Source organism: Orbicella franksi, chromosome 10 (assembly GCF_964199315.1).
Source record: "Orbicella franksi chromosome 10, jaOrbFran1.1, whole genome shotgun sequence".
NCBI lineage: Eukaryota > Metazoa > Cnidaria > Anthozoa > Scleractinia > Merulinidae > Orbicella > Orbicella franksi.
Window position 1 is genome coordinate 22,716,985 of NC_138154.1, and position 27,994 is coordinate 22,744,978.

The 27,994-nt window shown below is 39.5% G+C and overlaps 3 protein-coding genes across 6 annotated transcripts in view; 1 reads left to right on the plus strand and 2 right to left on the minus strand.

The window, feature by feature from the left end:
• Positions 1-690: 690 nt before the first annotated feature.
• On the plus strand, positions 691-20,775 carry LOC145499464 (bifunctional 3'-phosphoadenosine 5'-phosphosulfate synthase-like). Of its 4 annotated transcripts, none has more exons than XM_081478979.1 (12): positions 691-796; positions 7,885-7,999; positions 8,383-8,618; positions 11,722-11,860; positions 12,325-12,443; positions 13,013-13,126; positions 14,047-14,158; positions 14,814-15,019; positions 15,640-15,837; positions 17,050-17,256; positions 17,466-17,597; positions 18,157-20,775. In XM_081478979.1, the coding sequence occupies exons 1-12, from the start codon at positions 755-757 to the stop codon at positions 18,397-18,399; spliced, it is 1,863 nt and encodes a 620-aa protein (XP_081335105.1). In that variant the 5' UTR covers positions 691-754; the 3' UTR covers positions 18,400-20,775. The 4 variants fall into 4 exon arrangements, with proteins under 4 accessions (XP_081335105.1, XP_081335108.1, XP_081335107.1 ...); XM_081478981.1 differs by lacking the exon at positions 691-796 and adding an exon at positions 4,741-5,367; XM_081478980.1 differs by lacking the exon at positions 691-796 and adding an exon at positions 5,382-7,749.
• Positions 20,776-25,524: 4,749 nt separating this feature from the next.
• Positions 25,525-27,994, minus strand: part of LOC145499463 (matrilin-1-like) — a 28,639-nt gene continuing 26,169 nt past the window's right edge. The window contains exons 10-11 of the mRNA XM_081478978.1: positions 26,744-27,090; positions 25,525-26,023 (exon numbers count right to left, since the gene is read on the minus strand). Of these exons, the coding sequence (XP_081335104.1) occupies positions 25,679-26,023; positions 26,744-27,090 (692 nt within the window). The 3' untranslated portion in view covers positions 25,525-25,678. The remainder of the gene's footprint in view (positions 26,024-26,743; positions 27,091-27,994) is intronic.
• Positions 27,100-27,994, minus strand: part of LOC145499465 (uncharacterized) — a 3,410-nt gene continuing 2,515 nt past the window's right edge. Inside the window, exon 1 of the mRNA XM_081478983.1 lies at positions 27,100-27,994. This exon is cut by the window's right edge and continues 2,515 nt beyond it. The gene's annotated coding sequence lies outside the window, so the exon portion shown is untranslated.

Genomic DNA, 27,994 nt, shown 5'->3' on the forward strand with positions numbered 1-27,994 from the left:
ATTAGCTTCTGTTACTTTTAGAAGCTAAAAATGAATTCAAGGTTACTGTCTTTAACTTAAGATAATCGTCACCTGAATTGAGATTTGTTTACATAATTGAAAGTCGTTTCATTATCACTGTTATGGAAATTTATGCAGGACAAACTAAAACCCTCCTCCTTCCTTGGCCAATTTAATTTCTGAGAACGAAAGACACGAAACGTTCTTTTTTTTTTTTTTTTTCGGAAGGAACCCTGATTTTTCTTGCCTCGGATAATCGCGGTCCGATAGTCTCTCGTTCGTCCATTTGATTTCCTCCTGACCCTTTTGGCCTGGGTTTCCGAGGATCCCGGGCCGAGGATGCGGTTTTTCGAGCCTTGTTTACCTGAACCTCCAATTAATTCAAGGGATTTATTGCTCTCTTCCTTCCAAAAAAAACTTCTTAACCCTCAATTTTTTTCGAAGGGGTTTTGTAAGCTCTTGTAGCTTTTTGTGAGACTTGTAGCTCCTTGCGACTGCGAGACCCTCGACGAGCAGTGTTTCGACGTAGTTATACCACATACCTACCTTTTGGCTGTCTCAACCGCTGAACATAGAGAACAAGGGCTTCTAAAACAGAAACGCGTGCTTTAGACTTTTGGCGCTTGCGTAATGTTCATCTTACAACACGCAACGTCATTTCCGGATTTTTGTCTCAGCGGCATTCGCGGCAGTTCAGAGAAGTTCCCGTTAACATTTCGGAAATTAGTTGTTGTTGTTCACGGATATCGGAATAATGGCTCAAGTCAACAACTCCCGATTGCGAGATACACAAGCAGTAAGTATTATACTTTGACTGTCTTCATCCTTTTGTACTTTTAAGGATTCCTTTTGCCTTGTGTGACAGTGAATTCGAAAAGCCCAACCGGCAAGTTTGTTTGTTTGGGCAGCTTGGTGGATTTCCTCGAGCTCTCGAACAGAAATTTTTTTTCTCAGACAAAAGGTACAAAATTCCTAACTAGTGTCAGCTTGTGCCTTGAATAAGCGACAAGGCGATTGTAAGAGCAGGGTTTCAGTGTGGCTCGTAGCACGACTAACGTTTACGTTGGCATACTGTTAATGAGCATAATAAAACTCGTAGTTTACGACAGTGTAGGATAAAATCACGCACTTGAAACAACTATTGTCTCAATTAACTCACGTAAACTTTGCTAGTAGAAAGCTGAAATCGCTGAAACCTCGTTAATGCAATTTACGAAGTGCTGATACATTTCTTACAGGCTCACATGTATGTTACTTACAACTGTATATTGCTTTATTTACTCACTGCGTTACAACTACGTGTTGAAGTATGATGCTGTCGTTGAAATTCTCAGTAAAAAAAGGAACACAGTTGGTGGTGTTTTTTTTTTTTTAAACCATATCACTTTATTTGCTACATGTACATCAGGGAAATACTATATCGACTGGAAAGATTTTAGCTGATCCTTATCAGTTTCGAGAAATTTTTTTTCAAATCATCCCAATTGTAATTTTTTTCTCTCACTCCAATGCAATAGTCATACCTAACAACTTTATTTACTTGTGGACTTAAGACAATTTCCTTTAACGGGATTACTCTTAATCCTTCAAGAAATGAAGGTGAACTTAACAGCTTTTACACAGCTGTAGCAGTGAACATGATCTTAGATTTCTGATTTCTAGTATTCATGTAGATCTCACCATAATAATTATTAGTTTCTTTTTGTGGAGTCAAATCTCTTGAGTGCACCTTTTTAAAATCAAGCAAGATTTAAAAAGCAACTTGTTGGGAAGGCAGGCAATAATTAAAATAAACTTAAAAATTATACTTGCAATCTGTTGAGAGCTTTTACCAGTATGATAATAACCCAGGCAGATAGTATCTTGAGTGGGTGTTAAGTTGAATCAAATTAATGCAATTTGGTGGTTGTATTGGTTGCTGGAAAATAAATGCACAAAATGTTGATTTTTTTTTTTCAAGCTTATTTTCTAACTCGGTCATGTGAAGTGCTTTAAACAGGTTGCCTACATGTAGACTGGTATTTCCTGAAACGTGTAATTGAAGTTGGCGGAAATTGTTTATTATAAAAATTAACCCAAAGACTAAATTAAATGTATTAAGGGCAGTTATGAAAAGCAAATATGATATGCATTTGAATACTGTGAAAGTTAACGAAGGAAAAATCTGATTTGTGGTTATGCACCAAAAGAGTACACTTGTGATAAGATAGTTAATTAAATTTAAATACATTCTGAGCTCAATCTTCATTCCTGGTACCCCCAATATATGCTTGAAAGATGAAATTTGTCAACAGAAATGGGCATCTTTAGCAGCCTTTTCTCAACACAAAAACTGCTGCAAAGCTTTTTGTAGTCTGAAATTATAATACCATTGTATAGCAAGCAGGTGAAAACTACGAATGGAGACGTGGGTTTGCATCCCACTTCTGACACCAAGTCTAGAGGCCAGTACTTCATGAAGCAGGGGAACTATACTTTATTCGCTACGCGATCCAACATGGCGGACTGCAACAACGTGCTCTCAACAATCATATGGGAAACCGCTGACCAACAAAACCTCTCTGTATAGAAAATAGTATTGTGAGCAGTGACCTAGATGGTGCCATTTGGTCGTCATGGCCTGTTCATAGAGTATCAGAATTTTTTCATCTAAGATTTCAAGTTCCTCTCTCAAAGAATCAGGCTTATTTCTGTTTTGCGTATAAGATGTTGATTAGTTCTATGTTATAAACAAAAGTGTTTTAAAATTCTGTAACAAGGGTAGTTACACTGATGTGATACACTGTACATGTGTATGTACTGTTAATAGTTAGTATTGCCTGTGACAATTATTCAGGGGTGGTGGATGGTATAACTGTGAGACTTTCCAAGAAGGCGAGGTAGGGGTTTTCTTTGGGAGTTCCAAGACATTTCCACATTTTAAATTGCGAGACCAAGACTTAAAAGACAAGTGTTTTAAATGTGACCTTGAGATGTTCAGACTCTAAGAGGTTCTGATCTCATTTGTCATGAATAAAAAAACAAAAAACAAAAGACTTTAAGACTTTCATAGCCTTGCAAACAATTGTGACTCCATTACACAACTTCATGAAAAAAATCCAGGCTGCAAGATGCACATAACTGCCCCCCCCCCCCCCCCCCAAAAAAAAAAGACATCGAAATCTGTGAATTGCAACGAAAATTTGTGAGACCCAAGGTTTTGGAAGGACCATTCACCACCCCTACAGTGTACATTAGTTGCTTCATGTACAATATCTTAAAGCATTGCTTTGATTCTCAGTGATGTTACTGGACTCCCTGGAGTCACTGGACTCCAAAGTCACATTTTGATAAGTTGAATTAATTTCATCTGGAGCTATGTAAATGCATGCACAGTTGCCACTTTTTTAATTGGAGCTAAAATCAGATGGCATGTCTCATTATATTGTTTTTAAATTTTTGGCTGTATGTACATGTAGACTATCTTAACCTAACCTGTCCAAATTACCGGTAATAGTAAAAGATATCTCTTTGATCTTACAGGGGTATACGGTAAATCTCAAGGCACTTGTGAGATTTTTCATAATGACTAGCGTGCGCATGTGTGTATTTGAATGTTTATAGTTGGGATATTGTTGGGTCAGGCAAGCAAGGACACTTTTGCTTTGGTTTTACTAATCAAGCATCTGTAAAAAAGGCTTCCTGGAATTTAATACCTTATTACATGAAATTTTCAACACATGGTAATTTCACGAATTTCGTGATTTAAAAAAATTGTGAAATTAAAGTGACGTGAACAATAAGTGTCGCGAACATAACGTAATGTGAAAATTAAGTGACTCACATTGTTCACCGTTGTGTTTTTGTTAACAGGCCATTTTGCTAATGCAAATATTTCCTAGTTCCAATCCCTTGTGGGAGCAAGAAGTGATCACGGCCAAAAATGGCCTCATTCATTCATGAAATACATGTAGATAAAATTTTGCCCCCACAAAGGACTGGAACTAGCATTAGCAAAATGGTGTATTTTGACTTTATTGTACCTTTGATAAAGTCAGTTTACTAAACTCGAGGACATGTTTAAGTCACATTGCTAAGGAAAGAAATTGTGTGTTACTCGAAAAAGCGAAGTTAAAGTGATTCAAAATCGCGGAATTTAGGTGTCGTGAAATAGGCGCACCTCAAAATTGCGAAATAAACGAGATTAAAGTGATTCAAAATCGCGGAATTTAGGTGTCGCGAAATATGCGCACCTCAAAATCGCGAAATAAACGAAGTCAAAGTGATTCAAAATCGCGGAAGTTACAAATGTAGGTGTCGCGAAATATGCGCACCTCAAAATCGCGAAATGTGTAACTTAGCGCAATGGAAGGTCGATCGTGGATATGATATGATTTTTCACAGCACTGGTAAGCTTATTTTCCCAACCTCGACAGTGCTCTTGATGTCCTTGATGGAGTGTGACACATGACGTATCGCTGTAGGCGCTTTACATTTCAAATCCTGGAAACTTCGTCTGGATATATCATCTTTGTGTCACTATTGTAGCTTTCGTGACTAGATCAAGAAGCAATGCAAAAGTCTGCAGGCTGAAGACAACTCATGATAACTCATGTTGCTCGATAAATGGTAGGAAGACGGGTTTCGCTCGTGAATCGACAGGTGATTTTGTAGCGTCGGTAGCCATTCCATAGCAGTTTCAATCATTCTTTATGTTATGAAAATGTTCGCGTGATTACGTGCGGGGCGGGGGGCGGGGGGTGGGCGGAATCTGATATGAAAAGGTCGAGGATGCTCGTCTCGCTTAGGGGTGTACATCAACGATTTCGGTCTCACTTAGAGTGTTCATGACGAAACACCACTATTTTCAGCTGTCAAAGTATCTCTGAGGGTGCAGTCGAAGAGATATCAATTAAAAAACGTATTTCCGTCCGGTCTTCTTGCCCAGATTGGTCTCCTTTAGGGGTTTAGTTCAAATTTTCCGACGAACATCCTTAACTTTTTGATATGGGAGTCCCCCCGGGGGATGAATTAATCAAACGACGCGCGAATTGTCATTTTGACGCGCACATGGACTTATTGCTATTGGTGCACGACGTGCTTGCCTAAACGCTATACGATTCGAACGATTTTTAAATCCCGTCACAGCAGCGACCATGTTGAAGTGTGTAAATGAAGAATTTGTCTCATTTGGTGTCAATTTAACAGGGGATTATTTCCGGTCCGGAAATCTGCACCAGTACCAGCAACGTTCTCGGACCGTCGCCTTGCGTGACTCGGAGAGCGACGAAAATTTACAAACAGTCGAATAATCGATTGATCGTGTTTGTGGCGGCTGGCTTGAATGAAAATCAGAAGCGCTGTGTTGTTTCGCTTCTCTTCATCATGGTAATAAGTTTCTTTCATTTCCACTTTTTCACCTCTGTCTTAAACATTACCTACTTATTCATATATTTGCAGCAGTCCCTGCACTCTGTTTAGCTACTTTTCGTTCTTTGGGATTTATATTTTCCCTACAATTTAAACCAGTTTGACCTTTAGGCGAATTTTTAGCATAGATTTACTTAATTCCCGGGGTACTTTTTAAGAAATATCGGATCTGATGGAAAGTGTTTAATTTTGTTTATTGCAGTCAAACGCGGAGAAAATATTGAGTTTATTTGCAGTGTCATCTCACTTTGTTTGTTTGTGATATAAAAGAAAACTCTTTGGCCTTAAGGGTTTACTTGTGACGTCACTGTGGCCATCTTGAAAAGCAATCAGCTAGACTCCTTTTATGGTTTTGATTTTCCACATTGCTCCCGGTGTGATTTTGTCCAACAGACCTTTCGCGGTTTTCATACGTGATCTTCATTCAGAGGCGAACTACATTGTAGGTGGTAATTGAACTCTGCTATCTATGTGGAAGATATGAAACAAGCTGTGAAATTATGTATTAAAGTTCTTTCAGCCACAACTAGTGCACTGATGCAAATCCTGCATTTTAATTGGCGACGCTACTAGTAATAGTCCCCGAGTAGCGAAATTGGCGCAATCGAGCGTGACGCTTTCTTTCGTTGTATTCCCAAATAAATATTTCTTCAACTTGCATTTGCTAGACCCCTCAAGGGCCACGGATCAATAGCCCATTCGGCTTCGCCTCATGGGCTATTGCCCCGTAGCCCTTGCGGGTTACGGGTCTAATTGTTAATTAGCTATTAATACTACTCTTAAAACAGAAAAAAATACTACATTAGGTGGTACTTGTGTGAATGTTATTAAAAGCTCCCTCATGTCACGCTATTTCTCAGAAACAATATACACTTTCAGGGAGAATTTGTTTATGTATGCTCTTAATTTCAGCAATGGGTGGATGGTGGCTTCAGTCTACAGAAGGCTGACATAGTCGTTTGCAATCCTTTTACCATTTTTGTGTTGTTTATCTACCTAAGAAAATTATTATTTCGAGATCCTTCAATTTGAAAGTAATTTCGTACATCAGAAATATGACTTGTAATTTCATGACATAGTTCCTTTCAGCTCAAGATATTGTAAGTTCAGAGTTTTATGTATTTCATAGTGTAATGTCGCTGCAGTTTCTGTCCAGACTAAACGGCGTTAGAAACTTGTATCAATTGGTTTTTGTGCGATAGCTTTAACATATTTAGCAGCAGCATATTTTATAGTGAATTGTTTACGAAGTTGAATGGTATAAAGGACCCTGTGGAGTCGGACTTGCAATAAAGAAATCGCGCGTTGAAATAAAAAAAAAAGATTTGATGTTACGTAGCTGCGAAGCGTATATAAATGGCTTAACTTCAGAGCTCTGACTTCCTCTCTTTTTGGCTTGAAGTTCAGTGAAAATACAGCGATCAAGCATGACAGCAGCGAAAAGCTGGTTTCATCCGTGTACGGTTTCGAAACAACACATCTTTCCCTGCGGCAACTTGATGGTTTTTTTAAAGAAAGAGAGAGAGCGCCGTTTTCATTCAGTCCAGCTGTGATCAGACTCTAATTTCTGCTCAAAATGCAATACATTATGTATAACCCAGCGCTCAGGCCATGAGAACAAACGAATTCATCATTGAAAGCAGAAATGTGTTGATCAGGAATAAAATTCTTCCAGTTATATTTGTAATGAACGTATTGGGAGGCGTAATGAGAATTTGACTGTTGATATCAGCCGTTGTAGGCTTCAGGGCTTCAAGAAGAGAGAGGATGTATGAAGCTCCATTTGAAATTTTTTTTTAACACGACTTAGAGATCATTTTTGGTCAGCTTGGGAATAATTTTGTCACCTATAAGAAATATGTGTTTGATTATATGTAAAATATTTGTATTGGCTTTAAACAAGCACCACATTAATTGTTAGACCACGAAATAAATCAATTCATGTACATTTCTAGGTTTAAGTGCAGTCTCCTTCAGTATTTTTTCAGACTTGATTGTGAGTGGTAAAGTAATTTTATATGTTGATTCTTTGGGAGCTGTTCATCTAAACTCGCTGAAGGTAAAATTCTATCGAATTTGACTCGTGGCAAAATGGAAATTATACACAAAAACATTAGTTCAGTGCTCAGCCATTCAGCGGGCTGCCCGCGATGATGTATTGTTGGCACATTCTTGAAGTGAATTCACCGTTGCTATTGCAACGTTGTGTTTCACGTAACCGGTCTATAAATCATCAAATAAGAGCAACGCTTCTTTCGTTGCGGTTGAAAAGTTGCTCAATAACGGTCAAGAAAAGGCTGAAATATGGCTTGCGCTGGAAATCATCAGCGATTGTCTACGGTATGGCGTCGCAAGATTTAATTTCTCGGCGCTTCTTTCGGAAGTGTTTCGATTATTTCGCTCGTTTTTCGCGCGCGCGTTTTAACAAGAACGAAAGTTCAGTCGTTGAAAACGTTGCTTTCTTGTTCCTTGTAGAATGTTGTTAAAGCTACAAACGTCTTCTACAAAGAGCACAATGTTACTCGAGACAAGCGAGGACAAGTTGTTGGCACGAGGGGTGGCTTTCGAGGATGTACAGTTTGGTTCACCGGTAAGAAATCTTGTTTTCAAAGAAAACGCATGAAAGGGACTTAACCTTGTGTTTGCGAAAATTGTCTTGCAAGCAAGATTATGGAATGTCTTTTTGATCAAACGCTGTCTTCACGTCAAAATAACTTGATTGGTCACTTGATGTGTACAGTTTTACAATTTCCTTTAACCTCTAACTTCCATTTACTTTAAAAACACCGAATAGATTTGATTGTACCCCTCGATGAAAAGTCCCAGTTCATATTGGGCTGCGTGCATGCATTTATTTCAATGGCCCAATTCCGAACTTTTTGCCATTTTCAGTTATTTCTTTGTCTAAACTTTACCGTAGACTTTTCTATAGCAGTTAACTCTTTCTTTTAACCAATGTCGAATTTCTCGTAGGTCTTTCTGGTGCGGGAAAAACCACAATCAGTATGGCGTTAGAAGATTACCTGTGTCGACAAGGTATTCCTTCCTACACACTGGATGGCGACAACATGAGGACAGGGCTTAATCGAAACTTAAGTTTCACGCCCGAGGACCGCGAGGAGAATATCCGCCGTGTTAGCGAAGTCGCCAAGCTGTTTGCAGACTCCGGCATGATCTGTCTTACAGCCTTTATCAGCCCTTATGCACGGGTAAGATACTGGAATTATTTACTGTCACTTTCACACCAACTTTTCACCTCGTTTGTGCGATCCAATCCTTTACTAGAAATTTGCTGTCGAAAAACCTTAACCCTTTCTTACTAAAAAAAAAAAAACAATTGTAGTTCGCGAATTATTAAAATATAAAGCTGCACCACATAAATGTGCCATTCATTAAGTTTTATTTGATTGGTTACATAAGAGTTTGAAAGATTTGAATATTAAACGTTTTAGTAGAACTTCGAAGGAGTTCTGGGCCTATAAAAACCCTCGTTAGCGTTCCGTTTTAAAACACCGCAAAAATCATCGCAAACAACCTGTAGAAATCGATGTAAAAGCTTATAAAATATGCTTTCCCTTAACAACTGTTTGGCTCTGATTCTATCTCAGGGAGTGAAGGTCTTTGTTTCATGTTTTTAACCTTGTAAGCTTATCTGTTTGATTGTTTGTCCAGAAAACTTCAAAAATTGTACTGTCATCTTAACAGTATTTTATATGTTTATTTTAACGAGAGAGTAAGGTTATATTTTGTTGCAGTTATTATGAGACAGGTTTGGGAAATATAGAAAGCGCACCAATACGTTTATGCCAGTCCACTTGCTGATCAATTTTTAATGTGCAATGTAGAACAATATTAAAGTTGTGTTTCCATGATTCACAATCGTTTCTAAAATTACTTAAAACATTGTTTGCACAAGTGAATGAGGAATTGGCGATTTTCTGTGAACCGTTCACACCAGCTAATTACTTTGTTTCCCTCGAGTTCGTTGGCAATGTCTTTAGAATAAGACTGCAATTACTTTGGAGTTACTTCCACACCACTTCAATGTATTATATGTATTTCTCACTCTTAAAAATAATGCTTAGTCAAGCCTGCTTTTTTCGGTGAAATTATTGGAGAGGTCTTCACGAATTGATTGGTGGTTTGATTGGCTCTCTTTGTTCAGCTGTATAAACTTAAAACACAAACTTAATTGTTGTCTATTTTATCCTAAAGACAAAAACTCCTGTTTTTGCGTTTTATTCATTTCTAATGCAAAATAACCGTAGACGCAGAAAGTTAGCTTTATTTATTGTAGGAGAGGGTTTTAAATTTGTGACCCAAATTTAAACTCTCTTTGACGATAGCCATACATGTATTTGAAGTTGGTTCTGAGAACTGATGTGACATCCAGACAGTGTCCTTTGTCGATAGTTTTTCGCTTTCTCGTCATCTTTCTTTGGAAATTTAGGGGTGTAGTGTACATACCCTTTTCACAGAGTTCGCAATGAAGAGAAGGATAAATTGAACGCCGAAGGCGCGAGCCGCTTATTAGGTTTTGGGGCCATGCCCTCCCCTCTCCCCCGCCATTCCCAAGAAATGAATTTTTAGAGGCTCTGAAATCCCATTTCCCTCACTTTCCAAGGAACAGTTTCATAACTCAAAACATGGAAACTTTTGTTGTTTATGTGTCCACCTTTGGGATAATTGATAGTAGGTTTAATATGAGAGACTAGAAACTGCCAAACCAGCCGATTTAACTTATTAAAGACGATTTTCGCAAAAATATACTTCACAATATACTTCACGTGCGTGCGTGCGTTTATGGTCGTTGAACTGTTGTTGTGAGGAGAATTTCGCTGATGATCACTCTGCGCACGCGTTCCGGAGAGGTTTTTACGTGGCATTACTACGTGTTAACATTGTCATGCAAATTCGAAACGCAGTTGAGTTTAATTCAGAACAAGAAGTTGACGGTTTTGCGGTGCTAAGATCGAAATTACCATAAAAGTCGAAAACATGATACCAGCAACACGATGTGAAACTAAATGGTTAACAATTAAAACAAAGGACATAATTTTGACTGTTTCTCTTTTAAAGTATAAAACGAAAGAGTGCTCTCGTGTGATTTCTATCATGACTCGCTTCAGTTTCCTTTACTGGACAATTATTGTTCTCCAACTTATTTTGTCTTTTCTCGAATTGGTGTGAGTCAGTAAAATTAGTTCGAAACTGCCACTTTGAAACTCCATGTAACATTCTTTTTTCTAGCCTCTTGCAAGCTTGTAGTTGACAAACGTTGCTACGCAAACGACGTATGTTTTTCAATTACCACGTCGGTCGCTCCATTGTCTTCAAAAAGAAAAGAAAAGGAAATGTTAAGCAAAACCCGACCGTTATAACCGAGCTCTTATGCACAAGGTCTTTGAGTAAAGGATAGAGCGCTTTCCTTCCGCCAGTGTGACTCGGTTCCATGGCGGCCTTGTGCCATATCTGGATTTAGTTTGTTGTTGGTTCTCGCCTTGCTCCGAAGGTTTTCCTTCGGGTACTCCAGTTATCCATCCTCCATCCTCCATCCTCCATCATTTCCAAATTGCAATTCGACCTGGTTACATCACCTCCTGGAAATCAGCTAGAACTGACGTGGTTTCCTCTCTCACAGTTACATATTTAAACAACCCTCTTCACAGACACTTGTAAAACGCACAGAAGTGGCCTCCATTTTGTTAAGAACCGCACACTGCTAAGCTGCTCACTATTTAAAACAGAATATATTTAAACAATAGAGTGTTTCTGTCGAGGAACTGTCGGTCTGATAGTTGCCCCGCGGAAATTTGATGTTCTTGAAACAAATGTTTGCCCGAGAGGCGAAGCGTCGAGGGCAAATATGCTAGCTTTAAGGACATCAAATTTCCAAGGAGCAACTATCAGACCGATAGTTCCGAGACATAAACACTCTACTGTCTTTATTGTTCATTCTCTTCCGCGCGCCAGCTCAAAAATCATGTTAAATTATTTTCAACTTTTTTAGATGAAAGACGTGAAAGCCAAATTTGAAATTTAAAAAAGAAAACAGACATCGTGCGTCTTTCAATTTTTTTTTCTATAAACTCGCTTGTTTACAGAAAACGTTTTTTATGGACGAGTACTATCTGTCCTGGTATTTTCCTCGGACAGGCACTATGGGCAGACGGATCGGGCAGACAGTGTCTACACTATCGCGTCACGTGATCTGTTTAAACCAATAATAATCGGAGTAAATTTAGTAGTCAACAATAAGGTTGACAAACTAATCTTTCAACTAACCCAATACTTTTCTGTTTTGATTTACAGGATCGTGAAAGAGCTCGTAAACTGCATGAGAAAGCAGGACTGCCATTTTTTGAGATTTTTGTGGACACTCCTTTGGAAACATGTGAACAAAGAGATGTCAAGGGACTGTACAAGAAAGCCAGGGAAGGACTCATCAAAGGTCTTTCAAACACTTTTTATTTCTTTAAGCTGTTACCCTTGCAGCTCTTTACAGATTTCTACTATTTTTACTGTTCGTTGAATAGCTTTCCTTTGATTTAGGCCTTGTCCTCACTAAGCCGGAGAAATTTAAAAACGCAGCTTTATTTCTACGGTTGGACCTACTGCCCACACTAATCCGTCACGGAAACGGCGCTTTTCGAAAACACTCTTCAAACCGGAGGAACTTGAAAACGCCTGCTTTTCGTTTCAATGTGGATGGAAAACATTTCGAAAACGGAGCTTTTCGGATACGATGACGTCACGATAATCAAGTGATTCCCTAATCGGAGATTTCCTCAAACACGAATCCAAAATGACCGGTGATTGTTGCGTTTTCAAATTTCTCCGGCGTAGTCATTGTGGCCGGGGCCTTTATTTCCTTCTTTCGCTTCAACTGACAAGTTTGACGGGTTTCTATTTCAGGTTTTACTGGCATTGACTCAGTGTACGAGGCGCCACCCAACCCAGAGCTGTGTCTCAAGTCAGGAGAAGAGCTGGTAGACGACTGCGTTCAACGAGTCATCAAGCTGCTTGCAGACCAAGTAAACGTGATTTTATGGAGTTTGTTTGGTGTTCAGCGTGTGTATATTAAACCATAAGATAATTTGAAACCAAGATACAATGTACAAACTGGCCAAGTTGAGATTATCGCGAGATGTTGAAGTAGTGTAATATATGAAAAGATTTTGATAGCGTTTCGTATTTGGTGTTCGCCTCGAGGTTTATAAAACTCCCTTTAGAATCGCGAATTCCATAGCTCAATCACGGGGTGACAAGACCGCATTCTTGGATTGACTAACTTCGCAAAGTGGAGGCGGTGTGGCCTAGTGGTTAGAGCGCTGGATTTGTAACTCGGAGGTCCTGAGTTCAAATCCACTAGATGGATTTGTGTTTGGCGGTCCCAAGTTCAACTCCTCCACGGTTTGTAAATAGCCAGCTCGTCAGCCTCCCGCCAGTTGAGATTTTTAACAAGTTTCTGTTTAATTGGCAATATTTGTTTTCCTATTTAAGCGTCCTCAATTAGTACAGCAGTGCTAAACACTTCGACACTTTAATAAAGTGATTTTCTTTTTACTAGAAATGACACTTAACTAAGCGTGTTTTATTCTAGGGTATTTTGCCATACTCAACCTACAGTGGGATCAAAGAGCTGTTCGTTCCAGAAGAGCAGGTCGAGGAAGCCAAACAAGAAGCCGAGGAACTGCCTTCTGTTGAAATAACTAAGGTTAGATTAGCTTGAGGAAACAGACATCTTACTGTCTTAATCTATTCCGCTTGCTCAACTGACCACCACGCTTGGGTGAGACTTGATCCAAAAATATCATACTGATGGCGTCACTGTAGAGAGATCTACGTTTCCCAGTGGCCAAACGCAAAAATTCAATGCCACGTCCTGCTGTCGTTAAGAGTTTCAAGTAAAAGCGAGGAAGTTGTCTTTGAGATATTTAACAATTAGACCCGTGGCCCTTGAGGGCGAAGGGTCTAATTGTTTTAGTATCACCCAACTAGTCGGACAGAAAAGGTAATAATAAAGTTAGCAAATGCAAGTTGAAGAAATATTTATCTGGGAATAAAACGAAAGAAAGCGTCACGCTCGATGGCGCCAATTTCGCTACTCGATGACTATTACTAATAGTCCCCTAGTAGCGTAGCCAATCAAAATGCAGGATTTGCATTAGTCCACTGGTTGGGTAATACTAATACAAAAATAGCAGGTGAAACCAAATTACGAGCCGATAAACTACACGAGTAACGATTTCTTTTTTGTTTTGTTTGTTTGTTTTTTTGTTGTTGTTGTTGTTGTTGTTGAGTGGTTGTCTTTGCTTTTGGTCTGAAAATGGGAAATCTCAGAAAATTGACGCGTTTGGCGGGAACTGTGCGTGCGTGGTACGTTTGACCAAGTGAAGTCTCTGATTGGTTGCATTCACGTCCCCAGTGCTACTCGATTAAAAATGTCGATACGAGTTGCTAATTACTTGCGCGTGAAGTTTTCCTTACTGAGCTACAGCTAATGAAAAACACTGGTCTGGGCATTAATATCCGTATTTCCGAAATTCCTTGTCCGCTCGTTGAAAGAAAGACTCACATATTCCTCTCCTCACGATAACATGAAGTTTGACCGTACTATTTCTTTTATTTTCGTAGTTGGATCTTCAGTGGGTGCAAGTTCTTGCCGAAGGTTGGGCGACGCCTCTTAATGGTTTCATGAGGGAGCGTGAATATTTGCAATGTCAGCATTTTGGACTCTTATTGGATGGTGAGTAGTTTTTGTTTCTTCTATCCTTGGCACTTTGTACGAAATAAAGACGCCATTGTTTTGGAGTTGTAAACAGTGACCTTTAGAGTACGCGTTCGACTACAAGTTTATGTAAGAGACTTACCGTACTCAAATTTTGGCAGTTAGCCAATCCGTAGCCATGTCTGCTGCCCTTATATCCTGCAATATCCTGCAGTTTCGGTGGCCGAATTTGGGTACGGTAAACCTAATTGTACTTTTTTTGGTAGGGTTTGGCCGCATATCAGGTTCAGTTGGTCTTGCTATGGGTATTTATGCTCAACCACGTCTCGCCAAAATACGAACCATCTGCCTCCGAGGCGTACCAAATGGTACGATTTGGTATAAATACTAAGAGAAATGCAGTATATATCCTAAAAAGTATTCCTCCACTCTCTGTTCGCAACGGAGTCAACGAGGCTAGCTACCTTTGAAGAGTTTGTAATTTTGTGCCATAATACCAGCACGTTTTCGCCATTACAACAGAAACGCGAAAACTGGTGCAGGTAGTTAATTAAATAACGACAGCTACGACTTCTTCTCGCAAAAACGATACGTGTACCCTTTCGCTAACGGTAAATGTTGAATCTCTAATGCGTTATAACGTGAAGCTGACTTTTTCTTGCCCCACTCGCAGAGGGCGTGGTTAATCAATCCATTCCCATCGTGCTCCCGGTTCAGACCGCTGACAAAGACAAACTGGAAGGAAAGGAAGCCCTTGCCCTTCGTTATGAAGGGAAGCCAGTAGCTATCCTGAGAAAACCAGAATTTTATCCTCACCGCAAAGAAGAACGATCGGCCCGTCAATTTGGAATAACGCACACCGGACACCCCTACATTAAGGTTAGTGGTGTGATAGCCCAAATGGAAGCTGTGTAGAGTCATGCATTGATTATTTTAACAGCACAATGGTTGCATCTCCGGCGTGAGACAAGGTTAGCAATTTGGGATTGTCCTGTCGCATCAGGGCTCAGTTTCGAACAGATGTCATGTAAGTCCGAGTTCTAACCCGAACTGGGGAGGTTGTGTTGTATTTCTGGGCAAGTTACTCGTAGTTGTCCTTTAAGAGCAAACGCAAACAACGCACTGAACCAATTAGAAATCGAAACAAAGCACTCAGGCACTATCAAGCGCGGGATGCCAAGCGCGGGAAATATTCGATCTATGCCAAGCGCGGGAAAACGCGCGTAGGCTAAGTGACGAGTGGTTTTGGTTGTTTCTGATTGGTTGAAAACGCAGCATACTTTTTTCGATTGAGCAGACGTATTGGATCGCACGTACGTATTTTTTTTTTAACCAGTTACAGAGCTCAACGAAAAAAGAACAATTTCTTTCCATAGGTTATCGAAAGCCACTCTCAGTCAAGTCTTACCACCATATCTAAAGAAATGTACGGTAATATGTATAATTTGTATAATGCGTGTTTAGAGTATGAGACTGAAAAAGCTTCAACTTTATTGCAGATGATACATGAAAGTGGAGATTGGCTTGTTGGAGGAGACCTGGAAGCCTTGGAACGAATCAAATGGAATGATGGACTTGACAGTTACCGAAAGACTCCGAATGAACTTCGTGCCGAATTCCGACGACGAGATGCCGACGCCATATTTGCTTTCCAACTCCGTAATCCAGTACACAATGGGCATGCGTTGTTAATGCAGGTAACAACAAAACTGTTATCGTTGAATACAGAAATTTTTTCTGGGAAATATTTAAGGAACTGCATCGAAAACTAACTTACAGGCATTTTGGGTTACACATAGTTATAGGGAAACCTCGTCAGTAAAATAGTGGAAAATAAGTTGTTTGTTGCCTAAAAGCGCTATATTCCTTAATGGATTACAATGACCTTACTATTACATTATGTGATACAGCGACAGTTAATACTCAAGCGTTCGGTTGTCTACGTTTCGACAGGGCTTGTGGACGCTGTTGCAATGTGTCTGCAATATCAGCTCAAAATTTATACGTTGTGATACGCATCGTGTATCCGTGTGTTGAACATAAATGCACATCAAGTGTTTTAACGATTGTTGAGTGGAGACTAGGAGTGTAAACTAGGTTTCTCTTATTTCTATGTATCGGGCCGCAAACAGCACTATTAGAAACTTGCACACTGTGGATTAGATGGGTTTTCAATTGATTTTGGTTTTACTAAAGTTTGAGATTCACTGAGTAGTCTAACAGACCAGTTTCGTTTTGGGCTGGACCTAGCATGTAATGGAGGCTCATGCGGGGAAATATCATAAAAAAGAGATTAACGTCATTTGCATTTGAAAAGACTCTCGCATTAGCCTCAGTTGCAAGCTAGTTCCAGTCCAATACCGAGTATACTAAAATGGCCTATTGGTAAGTAATTGGTTTGGTTTTGGTTTTAGAGCGGTTTTCATTTGAGAGTCGTAACCAAAGTAATCACTCGAGCCAATCATAAAGGACACCGACAATCCAATGAACCAATCCAAGTAAAAGGCCATATTCGTATTCTCGGTATTGGACTGGAACTAGCTTGCAACTGAGGCTAGTGCATTTGTCTCTTTTTAATGATATTCCCCCGCACAAGCCTCCATTGCAAGCTAGTTCCAGTCCAATACCGAGAATAGGAATATGGCCTACTACATGTAGCTGACGCAAAGCGCGGGAAAACGCGTGCGAGGTAGTCACGATTAGTTTTGGTTTTACTCCTGATTGGATGAAAAAGTGGCGCGAATTTTTCAAGCCAATCGTCCGGCGTAGTAAATGCAAAACCAGTTACTTTTCGACACTTAATTGAAAACTGCCCTGTGGGTCTTTAACATAGCGTTCTTTGATTTTCCGTTCTGTTTTAGTTGTTGTTTGGAATCATTTCTTATGCTACTTGAATTTCTTCCCCTTAGGATACCCGTCAGAAGTTACTTGAAAGAGGATTTAAAAAGCCCGTGTTATTACTACATCCCCTGGGAGGGTGGACAAAGCAAGATGATGTTCCGTTACCAGTCCGAATGAAGCAACATCATGCTGTTATAGAAGAAGGAGTACTGGACCCAGAGAACACAGTTATAGCTATATTTCCTTCACCTATGATGTATGCTGGCCCAACAGAGGTTGGTATTCTCAATAGCTAATCAGTGTAGTCATCTTGCATAGGTAATTTGAAAATAAGAAACCGTTGTGTATGTTTTCTGAAATGTTCTTGTTGCCTTGAACAAATAAAGAAACAAAACAAAACAGTAACCATCGCGAATGTTTTGGTCTTCTTGATAGAATATTTAACGATTTATGTTTAAACATGAAACATTCTTTATTGCTACAGGTTCAATGGCATGCCAAGGCGCGTGTGGCAGCTGGAGCAAATTTCTTTATTGTGGGACGGGACCCTGCTGGAATGCCCCACCCTGACCCTAATCCAAAGAGGGACCTTTATGAGCATTCACACGGTAGAAAGGTAGGATTGAAAAAAAAAAAAAACAAACGAAAACAGAATCATGAGAATAGCTACAGTGTTTATTTGTCATAACAAAAGCGCTAAGTCACACAATTTGGCACTGACCTACTGTTCACAGAATTAAATGAAATATCAAAATAAAGTCCTTAAACTGTTGAAGAACTCAAAAAAAAAAAAAAAAAAAATCAAAAAAAAAAACAAAAAGGGAAATTGGAAAAGATTAAAATGGATTGCATTCGAGTTAACTTGAAAAAGTCATCCCAGTTATTTCAAGTGTATCTTGATTTGTATGGAAGTGTCGTTTATAATGGTCGGAATTCATCCTTGTTTGCTATGAGGCCGTGATTTTGCTAATTTAAGACTGCCGCTCTTGCTATTTGAAGTTTACTGATCGTAATTAACGAAAATTGACAGTATTACCTAAAATCCCGTGACCCAGCCCCAATTTTCCACACACCAGTCAGACTCTCTCCCACTGAGCTGTAACAGTGCCCCTAGAACGTAGCCACAGTAAGATTTTGCGTACTAAAACAAACAAAATCCTGTGTTTTTTCGTCAGGTTTTAACCATGTCTCCAGGTCTCACACAGTTAGAGATAGTTCCGTTCCGTGTAGCAGCTTACAACACAAAGAACAAAAAGATGGACTTCTTTGATCCAGAACGGAAGGAAGAGTTTGATTTCATATCTGGGACGCGCATGCGTGGCTTAGCACGGGCTGGTGAGGTTCCACCGGACGGGTTTATGGCGCCTAAAGCATGGCAGGTCCTGTCGGATTATTACCGCTCCCTGAATAAGAATTAACGCTTGTACCCTCTAGGCACAATGCTGTCAGTACTTTCAGTAGTGCTATACAATGCTACTGATTGTAACAAGTAGTCACAATTTTCAATCTCTTCGGGAACTTAGGAAAAGTCTATCAGTGAATCGATATGAAAGATACCTTACATCGCAGGCAGTATTTCCTAAGGTCTAGTTTACAATAGCGACATTACGACATAGTTTCTGATGTCTCAAAGTGAACATTGAGATAAAAGCATAAGGAAAAGATCAGTTTTTTATTATGTTGTTATGTTCAGTCTTTTATGTTACTATTATGGCATTATGTCAGGAAGTTCACTTTGCAAACATCACGATACAATGTCCTGCTTATGTCGTTATTTCGCTTATGTGAACCCGGCCTTACAATCATGGGAGATATTACTGTATGAGATTGTTTTAGCAGTACAACGTTCTCGGCAATTTTACCCAACAATGAGGATAATATTGAATCAAAATTTTGGGACCGTTAAACGCTTAATTCACGTCACTAACTTTTCATCAAACCAAGCTGAAATTTTTAGAGTCGTGTCTGTTAAAATTACCCTTTTAATGGGAACTTTTTTGGAATCGATTCAAGTTAGACTCTTTCTTTGCTCCCGATTCTGCATTTCCAATTTTCTTCATAATGAAACGACCACAACACAACCATAAGCACATGGGAACTTGGCTGTAGTGCAATCGTATTGCAATTTTATCGTAACAATTATTTTTAATGTAGTTTAGGCACGCACGCAGTGGTGAATCGCTGGGATGTCCTAAGTAATTATGGGATCGAATGCAGGTTTCGTAATGAATATTTTAGCAGGTTTAGCCAGAAAAAGTAATAATCCTGGCGCTAATTTTCAAACTTGTTTAAAAAAATACGTCCTATAGAAAAATTCCCTTCGTAATTTTTACGGTAGTTCTGGGAAACACCGTTCCTTCAATTGTACCCCCGCCAAGTCACGCATTTCTGTTTTACATAATTTTAGAAGGGTATGTTCTTTTAAGTATTATTAGATAAATACAATTTCCTTGGTTGCATTGTAATGCTGTTTAACCGGGAAATAAAAAACATATACGCACGATATTCTGCAGTTGTTAGTGTTGTTAAATCTTTTAACTGCTGTCGTTGTCAACTCCCTGTGTCCTGACAATTTTCTCTGTACTACTAACAGCAGGTGCGTAGAGAGTCTGAAATCCTTGAGAAAAGTGTTGAAATCTGCAAATTTAGTTTTTCAGATTTCGCGAGAATTTGGAAAATAAAAATTAAGCCAAGGAAAGGCGGACAAAAACTGTGGAGTGTTTTTCAAGCTGCAACTATTGCTTAATACCTATGCCAGATTTCATGTATATCGCGCCTAACCCAAATGTAATAAGAGAGAAGCTGGTGAACTTCGTCTCTCCACCCTACCCCCTGACATGATTGTCCTTTCTCCGCATTGTATCTGGTGACCTTCGTCTCTCCACCCTACCCCCTGACATGATTGTCCTGTCTCCGCATTGTATAGCGGATTAAAGTACATCATGGTTACATTCTGGTTGCATGTTTGGAATGGCTATTTTTGTTGAGTCTGGAAAAAGAAACTATTAGATTTGGAAAAAGTATGGACAAAGTCTTGCTTTTTGCGTATAAAAAATGTACGAACGTGAGCAGGGACAAAACGAAGACACTCGACCAAAAAAAAAAAAAGAAAAAAAAAAACACAAGCAAATAAACAAACTAACACTTGTTAAGAATGTTCTTCGTTAGTTTTTTAATAGCCTTGCTACAAACTACTACTGCAGTTTTCTACTCGTTAATTTACGCTGTAGTCACTAAGGTTTAGTTACTGTCCTTTTCTACCATCCAGGAATTGGTTTTAAAACCCGGATGTATTGTTCAATACCTTGCAAGCCATTCTACGAGCAAAACGGCAAAAATAACTTGACTATGCTTCGATGCCTAAGCAACGAGGAACTAAATATAACTTGAGCATGCTTGGAAAATAAACAAGAACTGTTCGCATAGCAGGCAAGGTGATAAACTACTTTTATACTGAGTGTTACCTGTGCGCTGTCATCTTTGTTTTCAACATAAAACTTTTGTCATTTAGCACCTAACGTAAGTCATCTTTTGTTAAACTGAACGGCAATGTTTTTTAGCTTTCCTTCTCTCTTGCAACTAAAAGCTTTCACTATTATGAAATGCACTTTACTTTTCAGGAGTTATTCGCTAAGGAAACATATAATATCCCTGCTACTACTAATAGTTCAATACCTTAGTTTTAAAGCACCTCGAATAAAAAGATTTGGCTTGTAGCTGTAGTTTTGACGCTGGGCTCGCTGGGTGAGTTGACATGGACTTGCCAGGTTCGTTAGGGACTGGATTTCGTTTAACGCCCTGAAGAGAAAATAGCAACCAAATTATTAATTGAGCAATAAAACCAGTAGGCTTATTACTCGAGTAACAACTAAGAGCCTATCGCAAGTGCCATCCCAGCATTTAGCCAGAAAATGGTAAAAGCACTGAGCACTTGTAGTCATTTTCACGAAATAGAAAACACTTTGTGTGTTTCTATCGAGTTTTAGTACAATTGTACTCGTATAATAACGCAAATGCTGCAATCTGATTGGCTGAGCTATCGTACATTTCCAGTAGGTCGTCCACAAAATGGCACAACTATCATCTCGTGGAGACGATAGTGGGAATTTGTGAGAACGAGAACTACTGTGTGCACACGAACTGCTCCGAGTTCTCCCAAAACATTCTCGAGAGTGTTTGTTTTTTAAATTGAGCTCGAGACTAAACACAAAATTGTTGACAAAGGCGCCGCCCGAGTCAACTATCACGCAGAGAACTCGAGAGCGAATAATCTAATTGTTTTAGAATGACTCTATTAGTCGTTCAAAATTTAAAGTGCAACCCCTTTTCACAGACACTTGTAAAACGCACAGAAGTGGCCTCCATTTTGTTAAGAACCGCACACTGCTAAGTTACTCACTATCTAAAACAGAATATATACTTCGTATAGTGTGATCGTCGAGGTGAGGGTAGTTCTGAAACGAACTGTTGTTGCCCTCACCCAGACGATCACACTCTACGAACTACTGACACTCCTAAGTTCAAACCATTTACTACGTTATAGAATACATAGCTAGTAGCGTAGCCAATCGAGAACGGTATTCATGATAGAACGCAAGTAGATTTATACTAAAAGTCGACAGAAACACGGAGAGATTGCTTTCTATTTCTTTTAAAAACACCTCGAGAAAAAGAAAGAGAAATTGCACCTTTATTTACGTCAAAAGTCTTCGCCGCGTTTCTATTAATTAATTAGACTAGTGATAATCATGGATTAGCTGAGTGCGTTTGAGTCAATACAGTTAAAACCTTTGGATACTGCCTGGATAATTATATTGTCACACCACGTTCCTAGTTTTGACATTTGCTGTGCGTAAGTTTGGCAAGTATCTTCCACCATACTCTAAACATAATGTTGTTGGACTCAATTCCAGCTATGCGAATTTGCAAGTGCAAATCTGCAGTTTTATAGAGCTGATGTGAAACAGACCATAGTTGGTAGAGGGGAATGGTTATGAAAGAGGGCAACCAATAGCGCGGTCTCCGATGTTGAACAGACCGGTCAAGTGACTCTGACCGTGCACAAGTTCATTCAAGATGGCGGACAGTACAGACGGTCTGTTTCTGTGAGGAGACGATTTTGAGACCATTTTGGACGTTTTGGAAGACACTGAAGAAGTAGAGGAACAATTTGCAGTCACAGCTAGAAATGTAAGTTGAAAAAATGGTAATTTTGAGTCGAAATTTCGCATTACTGCTCTTAAATTTGCTACGCATAGTCTGCTCGACTCGTGTAAACAAACGAAATCCAACAAACGCTCACGCAAATATTGTTATATATTATAGTCCCCTCTACTAACTATGAACAAACCAATCACCACTGCAGGTGTCACAAACATCCTCCGGAATTTAAGGCTTAAATTTGCACGTCTTTCACTTAGGCAACCCCAGGCGAAGTCTCCATTGATATCTCCAGGAAACCAACCTCCTTTTAAACAATTATTGCAATAATTTCCAGAAAATACATCAAATATTTGAACGGAATCACTGAGCCACATAAATTTTCAGAATAAATATTACTTTTGATGCCCGATTTATTTTTGTTGATTTTCATGACGAGCACATATTTTGGACAATAATGTTCACTTCTACACCAAAAGAACACTTAATTGTAATTCCTACACAAATTCATGATAAATGAGGTGTTTGGACACTGTTCATAAACTGGTATGTAAAACTACCACACACACAAGGTCAGGTTTCAAGTCGACATCGCTTATTTTAAGTTGAATAAGTAAAGGGCCAAAATATTTTAAAAATATCAACAAAAAGAACTCGACCTGATGTGTAAAACTGATAAGAAAACAAGAAATTATATTACTTCTTTGCCGTGCGACAAAATGCCCAACAGAAGCAGAGAAAATTGAATAGGGGAAACGAGTCTTAACTCATTGACTTCAGGGGACAAAACGGAAAATTTCCATTCTTGTATTATATATAACAGCCAACATTTGAGAAAACAACGGAAAATAAAAGCGAAAGACACGAGTAAAAACCAATTTGAAAACAAGAAATGAGCTAATTTCTTCGCCGCGTGACGAAACATTACAGCGCATCGAAAGAAAGATGAAAGTTGTACATCAAAAACGCGACAAAAACAAGCCAATTTTTGAGATCAATCGTATTTCAACTGTGTCAAATTATTGGTCACTTAGTTCTTTTCTCAGTAGTTCTGTGGTAGCTGTATAAGACTCCAAAAAAATATATTTCGATCAAACCGAATAAACTAAAAAAACAAACCGCGTGGAGGTCGCCGTAAATTAAATATGCAGCAATCCAGCGTGCAACAAGTTAAATCCTAAATTCCTAAATACGCGGAACCAAATGAAGAAAAATGCAAAAGGAAGCTCAATAACAATACATTTTTATTCACCCGAGGCGAAGAAACCTATGTAAAAGCAAAAAATGTTCAAAATTTTCGCTGCCGCGCTTCGCTGCACAGCAGCATGTTCAAATTAACTCTTCACACTAAAGCGAAAGCTTGAGTTTTTGCCGACGACTCCTCCGACTGTTGCAGTCATTTTATCGGCCGTGGCGTTAGCAATCGTTCCAAAAGTTGAATTCAACTTCGAAGTAATACTGTACATTACTATTTTTGTTTTCTAAAGTCCGGGAAACTGCTTTAAATCCGCGATCGATAGTCAAAACTTAACTTACTTGAAAACATACAACCGATCGTCATGGTTTGAGGACTCTGTACTCGTTGATCTTCCATTCTGAGGCCACCTAAACATTGATTTGTACTTTTCCTTTCTATTTTAAATCTCAAAGCAGTAATTTCTCCATGTTATGAATGAGAACAAGTCCTTTGATTTGTAGATTTGGCACGCAACGCGCCATTATTATTACCTACCAGTTCCCGGCGGCCAAAACAATTTCACATGAGATCCAGGCCATTTGTGCCACGTAACCAGCCAGGCAGGCAGCCAGCCAGCCAGTCCAAGATGGCGTCCAAACCCTGAAATCATATAGCATCGATCGCGATTGATAACCACGGGACATTGCAAATCTCGCGGGAATAGTATGCGTTCTCCTTCGTCGAACGCAATTATTCGCTCTCGATTTCTATCACGCATAGAAATCGAGAGCGAATAGTCTAATTGTTTTAGTATAAATCTACTAGTCGTTCAAAACTTTACCTAAATCCTCTTCACGGACACTTCGAAAACGCCAAGAAGCGGCCGTCATTTTGTTAACAAGGGCACATTGCTAAGCTACTCACTATTTATCAGTAGCGTAGCCAATCAGAGAACGGCATTCGTATTAGAGCGCTAGTAGATTTATACTAACAAGTTTCAGATTAGCGCGCGCTTTATAGAAGTTCCTTGCCCGGGGATATAAAACGCTGACCCCAGCCAGGGCACGAAGCCAGACCACTCGGTCCGAGTCCACCGCACTACTTATTGGTAAAGATACATATCGTGGGATAGATGGAGCCGAATGGCCCAGTTTCCGTAGTTTCTAGCGACTAGGAGAATTGCAACACCCCACCTGACCCTGATCCCGACCCCACCCCACAGATGAGAATTAGTATATTCCAGATATGCCCACCAATTTTGTCAAGTTGTTCCAAGAATCTCGCTACCAATCTTACTCCGCAAATGAACATTTTCTGCGTGGACGGCTATGATTCAAATCGTTTTCTATGTATATTAACCTTGGGAAAGAGGGACTCAGGTTAGGGCAACGTAATTTCTACTGCCTGCCACCAACTTAGAACATAAAAAGCAACATCAGGCAACAATCTAACAGGGCGACTATCAAACAAACATCTACCTTGGGCACATTTGATCTCATGCCAGCAGCTGTGGTAAACAGTCTTTGTGTGGTTTGTTCCAGAGCCTGCGTTAAATTCGCCGCGTAGCTATCACCTGGGTGAACAGAGGTAGTATGAGAGTAGTGTCTTGCTCAAGAACAAAATGCGATGACCCCGGCCAGGGCTCGAACCCAGAACTCTCGATCCAGAGTTGAGTGTACTAACCATGAGGTCACTATCGCACCTCCCATAGGGAAAGTGGTAATCCACTTGTATTGACCTGTGATCTGGCGTTCTTATTTTTCGCGGCGACAAATTTGCCTGATTGTATGTTATACTTTTATAGGCTATGTTGATATTAGGTATACCCTAAAGAGTATGGTGTTTGAGTTGTTTTGGTCTGAAGTAGATATGAATTTTAGGGGAATCAAGAGACCATATTTGTGTAAAGATATTATTTAAATTTCTGGGGGTTTCTCCTACAAATGAAAACGGAGAAAGAGAAGTGACCAAAACATATCTCATTGATACCATAAAGTAATTTACAAAATTACCGTGCAAAAAAGAGTAAACAGAAACCTATTATTTCGCTTAAAATTAAATGAACCCTTTCTTTATTAAATTACTCCTCCTAAACGAAGGGAAAGTGACAAACGCAAAATGTCCTCTGAAATTATCTATGCAAAAGGCAAGGTTATTATGATACCTTCAGTAACCTTCAAGAGGAATCGTTTTTGTAAATCATAGAGTATGTCATGTGCTCCAACCAGTATGGAGTAACCAGTAATTTGGTTTGTTCGTTTGTAGGTTTATTATGTCTATTATTTTTATTATTTTCTCCACTTCTTTCTGGTTCCTCACCCGTACCGAAAATTAACTAATTTTGAAAATAGGGAGGCCAACTAGAAACCCGAATGGTTCACTTGACTCCCGTATTCTAACTTAATGTGATGTGACGTTATATAGTGAAGTATTTTTATGTTTAAGGTCGGCGAAGATAACCTACCTGGACACGAGTTCTGTACAATCTCCTGCGCCACTGGTGCAAGTTCGGCAAAACTAGAGGCGAAAAACATCTTGTCCTTTGAACTGGCTATGTCCTCCAGCTGTTTTTGGTCGAATCTTTTTCCAATACCAAGGGAATAGACCTGAACTTTCTTTAATTTAAGTCCCCTAGATGCGTCAGCAAGCTGTCTATATGGACCTCTGTCTGTAGTTTGCCGTCCGTCAGTAATAACAATGGCGATCTGTCGAAGAAATAAAGCTGTTAATATTTGCCAAATGTTTTACCTTACTCCTTCAGGGCCGGTTTGTTCAAGGGCGTGTTAAACTAACCCAGGATAAGCGAGAATTTTGATTTGAGTTTTGTAACTTTGCGGTCAGGTTATCCGTATATTGTTTGACCTTCTGTTTTGAGTTTGAATAATCTCAAATTACACAGTGAAAAACATTTGTATATAAAAATAATTTACACTTCGGTTCACTTTTAATCCTGGGTTAGCGTTAACCGCAACAACCCGGCCCTGAAGGCATGACATAAGCTATGAGAACATGAAGAGTAAGTTATTTTTAGATGGGTTTCAGAAACCCGGGAAGGTCTAAAAATAGCCAATTCGGTGACTCGAAAATTAATAACGTGGAGAGCCTAAGCAGTTTTAAATGCACTCACAAAAAATCTAGGCAACATGTGTAGTACCATTATTTATAGGGAGACTTAAACGATTACTGTTCCCTTCCACAGCTGGAAAAAATTTAAATAAGCCACACCGTAAATTAGTCCTCCCGAAAATAAACCTCAACTCTGACGAAAAAATTCAACCCCTTCCCTCTTCTTCCCTCCTTTGGGCTCCTCTACCCTCCCCTCTCATAATTGTGCGATAACGCGGTAATGCCGAAAACTTATCTTAAAAAAAAAATAAACACAACTGACAGTGAATTGCAAATTAAGCTGCAAATTTTTAATCTACCTGAGGAAGTTCTGGTCTCATCCCAGCCGATCTTTGAAATACTTGTTGGTCGGCAAGAATCAGAGCTCTGTCAATAAAGGTGAAACCTCTCTGAAATCGAATTCTATCGATAAGACCATTGTATCCTGCCTCTGTTATTTGAGATCCTTTAAGTCGGTCGAATTTAAACTCAAGGTTAGCTGCGGTACTGTAGGCTACAATAGCAATGTGTGTTTTATCTGGGCCGACGTTGAAAGCTTTCACCATGTCTTTCAAGAATTGCAACATCTTGACCCAGTTCCGCCGGCCAATGCTTCCTGATGAATCCACCAGAAAAGCCACGTCTGCTACAGCTTCGCAAACAAATTCTAAACGACAGTAAAGAAATAGGTAAAGTTAGCTTACGACCAAGAAAAGGTGTAAATGTTTGAATCTCATTGAGGACGCCATTTGCCTTCTCCGTGTTTGTGAGAGGTGATTTTGTATCAGTTTTGATTCAATAGGCCAGTTAATATAATCAATGGGTATATTAAAATTCCTGGTCTTCAGAAAAGAAACATAATCACTTTTGAGGTCTAGGAAAGCTCCACTAGCCGCCTTTCTAGGCCTCATGCGACTTTCTATATATTTTAGTAAAGGTCATGCGCCCTCTAGACTACGAGTAGTCCCTCTTTCGCTTAGTCCGTCGGGCGAGACGCGAAAGAAAACCTGGGGGCGAGAAACGCGCGAAAGGATCTCGCGCGGCCATTTTTTATCGCGGTTTTTGTGTGGCTTACACGAGGTGTAAAGCTACATTATGGCATGATCGGATTTATTTCTTTGTCCACGAGAGTCAGCGCCTGTCACGTGGTCTTGTGTCGTACGGCGCACTAGTCTGAGTCAGCCATTTCGGTTGTAAGCGTGGTCTCAAGTTTCCCCTGCTTTTAGTTTTAAAGGTAAGTCGTTTTTCATTTTGAGCTTGGGCTTGAGCTCTGCATCTTATCATTTCTTTTACGTGTCGAAAATCTAGCTTCGTAATTAAGTACAAATAACGAAACCCGTTTGCAATTGTTGTTTCACTTTAAGGTGTTCATTCAAGTCGACAACTTGAGACAACGGGAGTAAAGTTCCTCGCGAAAGCGAAGACAGACTTGGCATGTGTCCAGTGCAGGTTCTACAGGAGCCTTTGTACTTTTAAAAGCCAATATTCATTGCTTTGTTTAAAAATGGAAAAAGTGTAGTCAGGAGATGTCATAAGTTCTATGGAAAAAGGTTTGCCACTGACTCTTGATA